The 14,103-nt window shown below is 34.3% G+C and overlaps 2 protein-coding genes across 2 annotated transcripts; one reads left to right on the top strand and one right to left on the bottom strand.

The window, feature by feature from the left end:
• The first annotated feature begins 235 nt into the window (after window positions 1-235).
• On the top strand, window positions 236-3,548 carry LOC139863906 (protein FAR1-RELATED SEQUENCE 5-like). The gene is made up of 5 exons (XM_071852509.1): window positions 236-299; window positions 816-1,623; window positions 1,716-1,974; window positions 2,092-2,778; window positions 3,066-3,548. Exons 1-5 carry the CDS (start codon window positions 236-238, stop codon window positions 3,546-3,548), a joined length of 2,301 nt encoding a protein of 766 aa, XP_071708610.1.
• A 1,031-nt stretch (window positions 3,549-4,579) lies between these two features.
• On the bottom strand, window positions 4,580-11,199 carry LOC139863905 (uncharacterized). The gene is made up of 11 exons (XM_071852508.1): window positions 10,773-11,199; window positions 10,427-10,716; window positions 9,091-9,415; window positions 7,679-8,397; window positions 7,351-7,575; window positions 6,465-7,052; window positions 6,076-6,341; window positions 5,737-5,917; window positions 5,413-5,535; window positions 5,173-5,310; window positions 4,580-5,023 (listed from the first exon to the last, which is right to left on the bottom strand). Exons 1-11 carry the CDS (start codon window positions 11,197-11,199, stop codon window positions 4,580-4,582), a joined length of 3,726 nt encoding a protein of 1,241 aa, XP_071708609.1.
• Window positions 11,200-14,103: the final 2,904 nt, after the last annotated feature.

Here is a 14,103-nt window from a genome sequence, read left to right as displayed (position 1 = left end):
CACTCTCGAACGAAAACCTTCAAAAACCCTAAACGATCCTGGTGATGGCGATTGACGATTATCCGGCGAACAAACAGTTCGATTCCGTCATTAACTCTGATTAATTCAGTCGGATTGCTTGATTATACGATTACCTAACGTCGTTAACTTAGATTGATAATCACACGTTCACTCCGAATTGCTTAACATACGAATTCATTGATCAATCAATTCATATACACCTTCAATTTAAGCAATGGAACCAGAGAGGGAATACGATATCAGTGATGAAGACATCAACAAAATCCAGAATGATGATGGTATGTATATCGTTTCGTCTTCAATCACATGTGATTAGCTTTTAATGAATTAGTGTTTTTGTGACTTTAAGTAATGTCTTGTGTAAAATCACATGTAATATATTGTAAAATCACATGTGATTGTTTTATGATAATACATTACTGGGATTTAAAAGTGGTTCCTGATGAATACAATGAAGATGAAGATAAAAATCGAATTGTTTTAAATTTTTACTCATTCAATCACATGTGATTAGCTTTTAATGAATTAGTGTTTTTGTGACTTTAAGTAATATCTGGTGTAAAATCACATGTAATTTCTTGTAAAAATCACATGTGATTGTTTTATGATAATACATTACTGGGATTTAAAGTGATTACTGATGAATACAATGAAGATGAAGTTGAAAATAGAATTGTTGTAAATTTTTACTTATTGAATCACATGTGATTGCGTTATATGATAATATATTATGTGACATATTGTCTCTTATTTCAGTTAAACATTCAATTAACATTGTAATTTGTTTTCCACAGATTATAATTCACCAAAAGCAACTGCAACACGTAAAAACGAAACACCGGGTGGATCATTGTATTATGCACCAATTGTTGACAAACTTTTCTTACCGGTCATTGGTCATAATTATGGAACACTTGATCAATGTGAAGAGATGTATAGGTTATATGCATATCATGCATGTTTTGACATAAGAAAGGCTGGACAAAAAACTGCAAAATCTGGATTAGTCAAACAAAAGTATTACTTATGCAACAAGGCTGGCACACCAAAGGAAGTCTACTTTGACACATTACAAGAAACTAAAAAGCCAATTCGGAAAAGCAACATGGAATGCACAGGATGTAGGGCTAAAGTTAGATTCGACCGGGTGTATGGAACAGATACTTTCGTTCTTGCTGACTTTGAAGAACAACATAATCATGAGTTGCTACCGATAGAATACAGACATTTAAGTAAAAAGGAAAGACAAATGAGGTATGCAGAGAAGTTGTTTGTATACCATTCGACGGTATCAAATATTGGTCCAACAAAGGCATACGAAGTTTACAGCAATATGAAAGGGTCTGAAAAAAATGTTCATGGAACTGTAATTGACTTCAGAAACTGGAAACGAGATTTGAATGTGTTTATCAATGCAACTGATTCTCAAATGCTCGTTAACAAAATGGAAGAAAGGAAAAAATATGTTCCTGGTTTTTCATTTGAGTACAAGCTTGAAAAAAGTCAATTACATTCTATTTTCTGGGCGGATGAAGTTGCAAAGTGCAACTACAAGGAGTTTAGTGATGTTATCTCATTTGATGCAACATATAGAACTAACAGGTATGATACCTGGTTTTTACAGCTTCTAATCACATGTGATTGACAGGTTGTTTGGCTTATCTGAGTTTCTAACATTGTCTTTTTATTAACAGGTACAACCTCAAGTTTGTACCATTTACTGGAATAGATAACCACCGTAGGTGTGTCACTGTTGCTGCGGCAATGATCAAGGATGAAACAGCCGAGAGTTACAAATGGCTACTTAATTGCTTCAAGAAGACATTCGGGAAAGAGCCAAACATGATTGTGACAGATCAGGATAAATCAATGGCGATAGCCATAAAAGAGGTCTTTAAGACGGCAAAGCATAGACTATGCATGTGGCACATTATGAGGAAGGTGCCATCAAAGGTATGAGTTTTGTTATTGAAGACTACATGTAACTAATCACATGCGATTGAAATGGTTAATGATACATATACATAATTTTCTTAATATGAATTATTAACCAATCAAATGTGATTACAGATTCAAGAAGCAAATCCTAATATTGAAGACAAACAAGAAAAAGACTTCAAGAAGAGATTTGATAAAATTGTGTGGAATATGTACATAGAACCAACTGTTTTTGAAGAAAAATGGGAAAAGTTGATGGACGATTTTTCATTGAAGAATGACAGTTGGTTCAAATATATGTTTGATGTTAGATCAAGTTGGATACCAGCATATTTCATCGAGACTGAAATGTTTGGTTTGATGCGAACTACTTCAAGATCAGAGAGTGAAAATGCTTTTTTTTCACACTTTACAAGATCTGCATCAAATCTGTTGACTTTTATGGACGGCTTTGAATCTGCCATGTTAAAACAGAGGTCAAAACAAGAATCTTTGGATGTACAGACAATCAAGAAAAACCCAAAATTATTAACGTTGCTAAGAATTGAAAAACATGCATCGAAGGTATACACGAATACAATTTTTCTGATTATTCAACAAGAGATTGTTGCAGCTTTGTATAAATGTTCGTTGGATAAAATGGACAAAGAGGAATACACGGAAATATTTGTTGTTAAAGAGAAATTGGAAAAGAGAAAGGAATGCTCGAATGAAGGGAAGAAAAATGAAGGTTCGAATGAAGGGAAAAAAGATGAAGGCTCAAGTATGGAGGATAAAAGGGAAGGCTCGAATGAAGAAAAAGAGTTCTTCAAATACAAGGTAAACTAATTTACATATTTTTTCATGTATGGAATAACATTTGTGCAATAGTTTGAATCTCACTTGTTAAAATAGTTTAAATAGGTACTTATCACTTGTGATTGACTTATACGTCAGTTGTCATATTTAAATATGTACTTATCACTTGTGATTGGCTTATACATCAGTTTCATACTTTTTTCATTATGAAGGTACTTCATAACCGCCAAGATGGATCAATAATATGTACATGTAGACACTATCTAAGATTTGGTCTTCTTTGTAGACATTGTTTTTGGGTATTGAAGAACGATAATATAGATGAAATCCCTGAAAAATACATAATGAGGCGTTGGAGAAGGGATATAATACCACCAGAGTTAAGATCAAGGAGAAACAGATATGGCAACGAAAACATTGCTGTTCAAAATTCTATTAATGAAATCACATCACTTATTGATGATTGTGTTGAACTAATTGGGCAGGATGAAACGATGCTACAAGTGCTTCTTGAAAAAGTTAAAATGGTGAAGAAAGAAGTTGAGGCTCAAGTGCCAAAACAGTTTAAGAAAAAAGATGATGTCATACAAGAAATGGTTGGTGTTTCAAAACCTAATTCATTAGACATACAAAACCCACCGGTTGGGAGATACAAAGGTTGTGGAAAAGATAAGCGTCTCATGAGTGGAAAAGAGAAAGGAATTTTGGAAAGCAAAAAAAGAAAGATTACTTGCAGTAATTGTGGATCACATGAACACAATTGCAGGGGTTGTGACAAAGACAAACGTTGATTTTATTTTTTATTTTTTATTTTTTATATTCGTACAATTGTTAATTTTGGTTTCCCTATTAAATGTTTGACTTTCATTTTTTTTATATTTTGTTACTTTATTTCAAGAACAACTGTTAAAAATTGTTAATGTGTTTGGAACATTTTTTATTTATGGTTTTGATTTTACAGAATGTATATCAACAGTTGTGATTATATACTGTAATCACATGTGATTAAGTAGTTCAATCACATGTGATTTTATATTATAATCACATGTGATTGAATAAAGCCAATGACATTAAGAATCATTTGTAAAATCAATTAGTCCCTAAACCCAAAAACCATGTGATGGGTCCTAATGGTGGTGAGAGGTCTTTGCAAAATCAATTTGTAAAAGAATGTAGTTAACGGTTGTGATTATGTACTAAAATCATATGTGATTAAGTAGTTCAATCACATGTGATTTTATATTACAATCAGATTTGAAGACAATGACATGAGATTAAGTAGTTCAATCACATGTGATTTTATATCACATAATGTATGTTAACGGTTGTGATTATATACTAAAATCACATGTGATTAAGTAGTTCAATCACATGTGATGTTAACGGTTGTGATTATATACTAAAATCACATGTGATTAAGTAGTTCAATCACATGTGATTTTATATTACCATCAGATTTGATTGAATAAGACAAGTGATTATATATGTAATATCACATGTGATTGTTATGTATTATCACTTGTGATTGCAAATGCAAAAATCACATGTGATTGCATGAGGAATAACTTGTAGCTGTATAGTATTTTTAATCAACCATCAACCACCAAGAATCATAACCATCCAAGCATTAGAGACAATAAATATATGAACATCTAAACCATGCATTAAAATATCAAGTAGCATGTCATTAACCAAAAAACATCTTGACCAAAAGAGCCATCAACATCTAACCACTAACATGTCATTAACCAAAACACATCTTTCCAACCATCTACATCTAACCATACACTGAACTATCAAAGCAGAACAATAAAATACATCTTCAAAAAACTTCACTCTTCATTAGATTGCTGGTCATGCACCTCTTATTTTTAGCCTTTTCAACTCGGACACCTCTTGATTGTTTTGCAGAAATGATAACCTTCCTATAATCTTTCTTTTCATGGAATGCGGCAAAATTTCTTGCATTTCTTAACATCTGCTCAGCATGTATGTTTAGATCATGCGACAAAATCTTCGATGCATAGCGAATCCTCAGCTTCCGTAGCTGATTCTTTTGTTCAGCCGACTCAGGCACCAATACATCAGACCACTCATTCTCTGATCTTGCTTTAAACATGTCCATGTGGAACATAGCAAACACGCCACAATCCACAACATTATCTATTGTTTTCCATGGCAGCGAAATCCTAATTCGTTCCAATTTTTCAATTTGATTTGCAAAAGGATGCTTATGAAATTTCATATGTTCAGCAAAAGCATATAGCTGGAAAAAACAAAATCATAAAAAATGAATAGTTATTAAATTAATGATTGAGCAGATGTTTAAAAACATTAAGTGTAAACAGGGGAAGCAAAAAAAACTGATATTGAAGTGGAAAACGTACAAGTAATGATATTATAATAAACACTAACCAAAAGATTGAAAACTTTGGCGTATCTTGCAGCATAGTTTTTAACTACCGAAGAGTTGTCAAGTATGTAGAGCTTGGGAACTTTCATGTCAATCACCAAGACAAAGAAATGCCCATGTCTGCAGATTGGGAAAAATACCTGTTGTAAAAAATCAAAAAAGAAAGAAATTATTAGAACACAAATAATTGATTATGATATAAAGGCAAATAGACCTACAAATGTAAGCTAGAAATAACATACAAGATCAACTTTTCGGAGTGACGCAAGCTTTGGAAAAAATCGAAACCAAGCATTAGCACTTTCTTTGATTATCATCAGCTTATCTTCCTTTTTCATGTTCTTGTTGTCATACAAGTAAGAATACTGTAAATAAAATAACACATGTGATCATATATAACAATAATATGTAATTATATCTATAATAATCACATGTGATTATATATATAACAATCACATGTGATTATATATAACAATCACATGTGACTAAGTATTAAGAACCATAACACACAGATAGAAACAGCAAGCTAATATAGTACATAAAAATTTTTAAACGATAAAACTTACAATGATTGAAGAAGGGAAAAAAAACCTAGACGGGCTAGATTGTCCTCTGTACTTTTGCTCTTCGTTCAGTATAAAGCTCCATAAATCAATTACACTAGCCTCAACATAAACATCGGGGCAAAGTGATTCCAAACTAAGACGGTGTATCATGCTGCCTTTTCTTGATTCAAAAACAGTCTCACTAACAAACAAAAAAAAAAGGAGGGGGGGGGGGGTTTAGTTTAATACATGTGATTTCAGAATATAATCACATGTGATTTCATAATATAATCACATGTGATTGGCTTATAAAGCAGAAGGATTTGTATGTATTAAAAGGAAAAATTTTAGAAAACTCACGAAGGGCTAAGCTTCATCGAAAATAATTCCATAGCCAAAATAAGCTCAGAGTTTGTCAGAATGTCAGACACAACAGTCAGCTTGTTGATATAAGCAGATCTAAGAACGATTGTCCGATCTTTCTTTATAGCTTTTTTACAAAATTTCTTTGACTGGACAGCCGTTTGTTTCGGTAACGTTTTTCCAACTTCAGGGCTGCTTGCCAACTTGCCCTTGTCTAACAATTTCACAGCTTCATCATACTCCTTGTTCTCATATTTATCCTCCTGAGATAAGAGATGAAAAGTAGGCGGTGTTAAATTCATCATTGTTGGAGTATTATGAACAGGTAACCATGTAAGACTTGTTGGTGCATTAAGTAAAGATATAATTTCACAAATATCAACGACCTCATTAACGTTGTTGTTAAACCATTGTGTCAAAGATGTGTACTCTTCTTCATTTTGATCTTTGTCAACATCTTTCTCAGCAACCTTTGGACCTACAACTTCTGTCACAACTGGAACAATTGGATCATCGGAATCAAGATTAACTTCTTGCTTATCATTCACATCATCATCAGCCTTGGATTGCCCATCATCAATCTTTTTCTCAGACTCAACCTTGTTTACATCAACACATTCATCATCTTTTTTCTCCGAATCAGCATTCTTCTCATCATCATCGTGGTCATCATCATCGTCATCATCATCGTCAGTTCCCTCTGACTCGGCCTTCTTCTCATCATCATCGTCTTTTCCCTCTGACTCATCATTGTTGACATCATCATCGTCTTTTCCCTCTGACTCATCCTCCATCTCATCGTCAGTCTTCACATCACACACATCCATTTTAAAGACTTCGTTCAACTTCTTTTCATAAGATATCAATATCTTCTCATCTGGGTACTTGGACAAACTTTCACGTATTGTCCGTGATAAAAAATGCTTCAACTCATTGACCAATTTAAACTTCTCCTCGATAACTTCCCAATAACCCTGCATATAATGTGCAAAAAGCTTAGAATAGTTATAAAAAAAGATCAAAGTTATCGCATAATATAATATTATTTACTGAATGTATAATCAGACCAAGTATTATTTAATTAGTGAAAACAGGTGATTGTATACAAAAAATCAATCACATGTGATTTTATCATAAAATCACATGTGATTGTATACAAAAATTCAATCACAGGTGATTGAATACAAAAAATCATACTAACACAGCATGATTTAATTAGTAAAAACAGGTGTTTGAATTATAATAAAAAAAAAAATAAAAAAAAAAACATACCTCAATCGCACGCAGATCAGCCTTATCCTCATCTTCAAGTTTGAGAAAACCCTCCCCATTTTCTGCTTCTTCGTCATATTCATCTGCAAGTTCCAACAGCCCAAATGATCCGAGCTCAGCCTCTTTCTTTGCACGAACCGCAATGGCTCCTTTCCAGTTCTTGAAAACTGGACGCCCACGAACAACAGGAAAAGAATCAAACTTTGTACGGTCGAGATAGAGCAGCTAAGAAACAAACACGAAAAAAAAATCATAGTTATCAAACCAATTCGTAAAAAAGATTGTTGAAAATCATATATGATATATAGATAATGAAAAGATAACTCACGGTGAGAAAAGTAGCAGCACCGGTGTAGAAACAGTTGGGATCATTTCTGTTCCATCCATTTTTGCTATATTTCAATGAAGAAAGAAGAAACATGGACCAGTTGATACTTGAAATATCAACATCGTCAGACAACCTCATCAACACATACGAACTCACTTTCCCATTTCTTTCACATGACACCATCGTGCTTGCAAACAACATGATAAAGTTCATCTGAAAGATACTATCAACTTCCGTTGAGGTCAGGATCTTAGAACACAGTGAAGATGAACGGGTGACAAACGGGGGTGGTGGAAACTGATTCAACCAATTTTGAACAAAAAGACTACCAAGCTTGAGTTCCAAGGTGTCTATATCAGTACCAACATCTTCGAGTCCAAACACATCGTGGACAGCTTGGGAATCAACCTTAATGTTTCCTTTTTGAGTCTTTATTATCATCTCATCACCATCGAAATTGTCAACAACATAGTAAACAAGATTACCCGGCAATTGGTCTATATTAAACCCAATTAAAGAACGAAACCCAAGTCTCGTGACACAAACTTTTTGTTCGGGGGTCAACGAACACATCACCTTTGCAAACTGCGTCGGTGTTGTCCTTAGCCTAAGAGCAGGTAGCTTAGACTCAACTTCATCATCAGAAGGAACATCCTTAACTTTGTGTTTCTGTTTGGGATTATCAACGGCATTGGTAACAGACTGGTGTTTTCTTTTACCTGAAAAATGTGATTTACAAAAGTAAATCAGTAACATTGAACAAAACAAATCAAAGGTGATATCATTTGTTAACAGCTAAATGTGAATTCCATAGTGATTTCTTGTATAATCACATGTGATTGAAAAAACCTAGAAGATACTCACAAAATTTATACTTACACTCTGATTTAGCAACAACAGATATGCAACTCATACACAGATAAAAGGCACATATTAAACAATCACAACAAATAACATGTGATTAAAGAAGCAAATAACATTTGTTAACAGATTTCAAAAGTGATTTATTATATAATCACATGTGATTGAATAAAACCTAAAAGGTGTGCAACTCATACAAAAGATAAAAAGCACATATTAAACAATCACAACGAATAACATGTGATTAAAGAAGCAAATATAACAGCTAAATGTGTATTCGAAAGTGATTTCTTGTAATAATCACATGTGATTGATAAAACCTAAAAGGTAATAACAAAACTTATACATACAATCTGATTTAAGAACAACAAATGTGCAACTCATAAAGAAGATAAAAAGCACATATTAAACAATCACAACAAAAATCATGTGCTTAAAGAAGCACACACACGAATGCTATATGACGAAACCCTGAAATTTGAAATCATCAAAGGAATACAAACAAACTTGATTGATTATAAACGAACATCAACAAAACTTGTTAAAATTACCAGTAGTTTTGGCCGGAGCTTTTTTATTAGCCGGAACATGCTTTTCAGCCGACGACGATTTTTTGATTAGAGAATGCTCCGATTTAGCCATGTTTGATGGAAGATAATCGATTAATGTGTATAGCTGTTGATGATTGTTGATAATGGCAGCTTTGATCGGTGTTGATCGAAGGAAATTAGCGGTCGATGTTGAAACCCTAGAAAGAAGTGTGTGTTTGTGTGTGAAATACAGATACGATGGAATGAAATTCCAAGCGGTGGGTGTATAACATATTTTGCCTGTGTGGACGAAAATACCCCTCCGCCATATATTGGGACTTTTAATCTGATCCGTTGATCAATCTTAATCTAAAGGCTGAGATTTGTCCCCTCAATCTCAACTTAAATATAGATTTCATTTGAATATTCTTCTAGGAGTAATAAAAAGAAGACAAGTTAAATGTGAATAAGGAAACATAACACACAACATATTCATAAAACTCTCCAGACAAATGGATCTAGTCAGTATTTTAGGAGAGCAAAATGAATAAAAGTAATACAATTTGACTCTATTTTCACAATATATACACTAGTTACGAAAAAATCAAGGGGGCCACCACCCCCTTTTGTCCTCAAGAAGCTCCATCCACATTAATAATGGTCTTAGTATATACTATAGTATAATATAATATAGAAAGGTGATCCTTACATACCACTTTTGATTCATGTACATTTTTATCTCATAAATTCACAATTATACCCTTGAATTAATCTATAAAATTAAACTTATATTATTATTCTGAATACAATTAAAGTTATAATAGATAATTAGGTGTACATGGATAAAAAGTGGTGTGTAACGATTCATGTTCCTATAATATATGCCATTTTTTGCCGCAACTTTTTTAATGTTCCGCCTTATATGGCTAAGAAGAGGGTATTATTGAAGGGTGATGATTCGTACACCACCTATTTTTAGCCATACACCACCAAATATGCTTTACAGTGTTGTACTGTACAACCATGTGAAGCACATTTGGTGGTGTATGGCGAAAAATAGGTTGTGTACGAATCACTTCCCATTATTGAAAACATGAAAAAACACAAATTAGGCGTAATAAATTTAGCAATTAGCCACATGAAGAAGGTGGACCAACACCAAATAACTGTATTATCGTACCTGCAATATTAGTTAACAATTTATTAACTTCTACTGATCGTACAAAACTTCACACTCAAGATACTAATACAACTATAAGGAAGTGGGATATATTTCATTGATATATATAATGCTTACAATCTTGGAGAATAAGAAAAGATACAATAGAATATCTAAAATATAGGAGTACAATAATACCCCCCTCAAGTGAACAGGTGGTGGAACAACACGTAACTTGGTCCGAAAGCTTTCAAACTGCGGCCTTGGTAAACTTTTAGTGAAAATATCCGCAAGTTGTAACGTTGTAGGAACAAACTTAGTGTAGAGACGCCCTGACGAAACAAGTTCACGAAGAAAATGATAATCAATATCGATATGCTTCGACCGCTTGTGAGAGATCGGATTTTGACTTAGAAACACGGCACTTTTGTTGTCACATGAGATAGTAGGCCGATCCGGAGGTAAAAGCACGATACTCGGACTCACAACTAGACCGAGATAATTTCAGTAGTAGTATTTGCAAGAGCACGATACTCGGACTCACAACTAGACCGAGAAACAGGAGGTTGCTTCTTTGCACTCCAAGAAACAAGATTTCCTCCTAGAAAAATTGAATAACCGTAAGTAGACCTACGAGTTTCAATACAACGAGCCCAGTCTGCGTCAAAATAACCAAGTAAAGTAGGAGCCGGAGAGTGACTGAACATCAAACCATAAGCAACAGTACCCTTCACATAGCGAATGATACGCTTAACTGCCTGGAAATGATCGATGGTTGGTGCAAGAAGAAACTGACTCACCTGATTAACCGCATAAGAAAGATCAGGACGAGTAATAGTAAGATATTGTAAGGCACCTACTAGAGAGCGATACAAAGTAGGATCATCAAAAGGTTTTCCATGCGTGATATAATTTTCAACTGTGGGCAAAGGAGTAGGCACAGGTTTTGAATCAAGCAACTTAGCACGCATACTTAGACTGACTAAGAAATAAGCCAGATTCCGTATAAAGTACCTAAAGCCAAGGAAATAGCTAAGCTTACCAAGATCTTTGATTGCGAATTCTGAGTGTAACCGTGAAATAAAATTACGGATAATGGAAGAATTGTTGCCGGTAAGAATTATATCATCTACATAGACAAGGAGATATAAAAAGGCACGCATCTCGCTTATACACAAAAAGAGACGGATCTGCACGACTACAAGAAAAATCGAGCTTAAGGAGAAAAGTGCCAAGTCGTTGAAACCAAGCGCGTGGAGCTTGTTTTAAGCCATAAAGAGCCTTCTTTAGACGACAAACATGAGTAGGAAACTGAGGATCTATAAACCCCGGTGGTTGATCCATCAAAACAGTTTCACTAAGATGCCCATTAAGAAAAGCATTTTTAACATCCAATTGGTGTAATGGCCATTTATGTAATGTGGCGAGAGAGAGAACAATGCGTACCGTGGAGGCTTTAACAACGGGACTAAAGGTAGCATTATAATCAAGGCCAGGAACTTGTGTAAACCCTTGAGCCACGAGTCGAGCCTTAAGACGATCAATATATCCATCCGCGTGATATTTCGTGCGAAAAACCCATTTAGAACCAACAATATTTCCATGGTTTGGTCGTGGAATCAACTCCCATGTGTGATTATGATGAAGTGCAGCCATCTCTTCACGCATAGCTGCAAACCATTCCGGATGTTTGGCGGCTGATTTGAAACCTCTTGGTACCGAAGTAGATAACAAGGCACGGTGAAGGGGAGAGGAGGAGAGATGTGCAAAATCAATAATGTACCTTGGCTTAAAAATTCCCGACTTGGACCGAGTTTGCATAGGATGGGCTGAAGATGTCGAAGATAAAGGTACATGAGAAGCTGCTGGAGGTGAGTCTTGGACCGTAGGTAACTCATCATTATGCACAAGAGCAGGTACTGTGGGTGTAGTGGTAACAGTAGGAGATGACACCTCTTCTGGACATAAAGAACATGAAGATTTATCCAAGGGTGTCACACTATGAGGAGCATTAGGTGCTTGAACAGATGGTGTAACCTGTGCAGGTTCATCATAAGCAGAAAATGTGAGAATACCAAGATCAACAGCAGGCATGGTACCTGTATAAGGAAAAGCCGACTCGTCAAATTGAGCATGACGAGTAATGTATATGCGACCACTAGTGCGATCAAGACAACGATATCCCTTGTAGTTTGCACTATAACCAATGAAAACACATTCAAGACTACGGGGAGCCAACTTATGAGAAGAGTAGTCGCGTAGATATGGAAACACACGACACCCAAAAATGCGAATCATATCATAATTTGGCATAGTGTGAAATAATAACTCATAAGGAGATTTGTTGTCCAAAATAGGTGACGGTAACCGATTGATGATATACACAGCCGAACTAAATGCATCAGTCCATAAGACGGCTGGAGTATGAGCATGGAACATCATAGCAAGGCCTGTCTCAGTAATGTGGCGGTGTTTTCGCTCAGCCCGACCGTTTTGTTGAGGTGTATAATGTAGTGACCCGAACTTTTCCATGTTTATATATATTAATTTAGATTGATGTTTACATGATTAAATGTTTCCAACATGTTAAGCAATCAAACTTGTTAAGACTTGATTAATTGAAATAGGTTTCATATAGACAATTGACCACCCAAGTTGACCGGTGATTCACGAACGTTAAAACTTGTAAAAAACTATATGATGACATATATATGGTTATATATATAGTTAACATGATATTATGATAAGTAAACATATCATTAATTATATTAACAATGAACTACATATGTAAAAACAAGACTACTAACTTAATGATTTTGAAACGAGACATATATGTAACGTTTATCGTTGTAACGACATTTAATGTATATATATCATATTAAGAGATATTCGTACATCATAATATCATGATAATATAATAATTTAAAATCTCTTTTGATATTATAAACATTGGGTTAACAACATTTAACAAGATCGTTAACCTAAAGGTTTCAAAACAACACTTACATGTAACGACTAACGATGACTTAACGACTCAGTTAAAATGTATATACATGTAGTGTTTTAATATGTATTTATACACTTTTGAAAGACTTCAATACACTTATCAAAATACTTCTACTTAACAAAAATTCTTACAATTACATTCTCGTTCAGTTTCATCAACAATTCTACTCGTATGCACCCGTATTCGTACTCATACAATACACAGCTTTTAGATGTATGTACTATTGGTATATACACTCCAATGATCAGCTCTTAGCAGCCCATGTGAGTCACCTAACACATGTGGGAACCATCATTTGGCAACTAGCATGAAATATCTCATAAGATTACAAAAATATGAGTAATCATTCATGACTTATTTACATGAAAACAAAATTACATATCCTTTATATCTAATCCATACACCAACGACCAAAAACACCTACAAACACTTTCATTCTTCAATTTTCTTCATCTAATTGAACTCTCTCAAGTTCTATCTTCAAGTTCTAAGTGTTCTTCATAAATTCCAAAAGTTCTAGTTTCATAAAATCAAGAATACTTTCAAGTTTGCTAGCTCACTTCCAATCTTGTAAGGTGATCATCCAACCTCAAGAAATCTTTGTTTCTTACAGTAGGTTATCATTCTAATACAAGGTAATAATCATATTCAAACTTTGGTTCAATTTCTATAACTATAACAATCTTATTTCAAGTGATGATCTTACTTGAACTTGTTTTCGTGTCATGATTTTGCTTCAAGAACTTTGAGCCATCCAAGGATCCATTGAAGCTAGATCCATTTTTCTCTTTTCCAGTAGGTTCATCCAAGGAACTTAAGGTAGTAATGATGTTCATAACATCATTCGATTCATACATATAAAGCTATC

Source organism: Rutidosis leptorrhynchoides, chromosome 8 (assembly GCF_046630445.1).
Source record: "Rutidosis leptorrhynchoides isolate AG116_Rl617_1_P2 chromosome 8, CSIRO_AGI_Rlap_v1, whole genome shotgun sequence".
Lineage (NCBI taxonomy): Eukaryota > Viridiplantae > Streptophyta > Magnoliopsida > Asterales > Asteraceae > Rutidosis > Rutidosis leptorrhynchoides.
The sequence above is the reverse complement of the archived record's forward strand: the minus strand, read 5'-3'. Positions and strand labels throughout refer to the sequence as shown.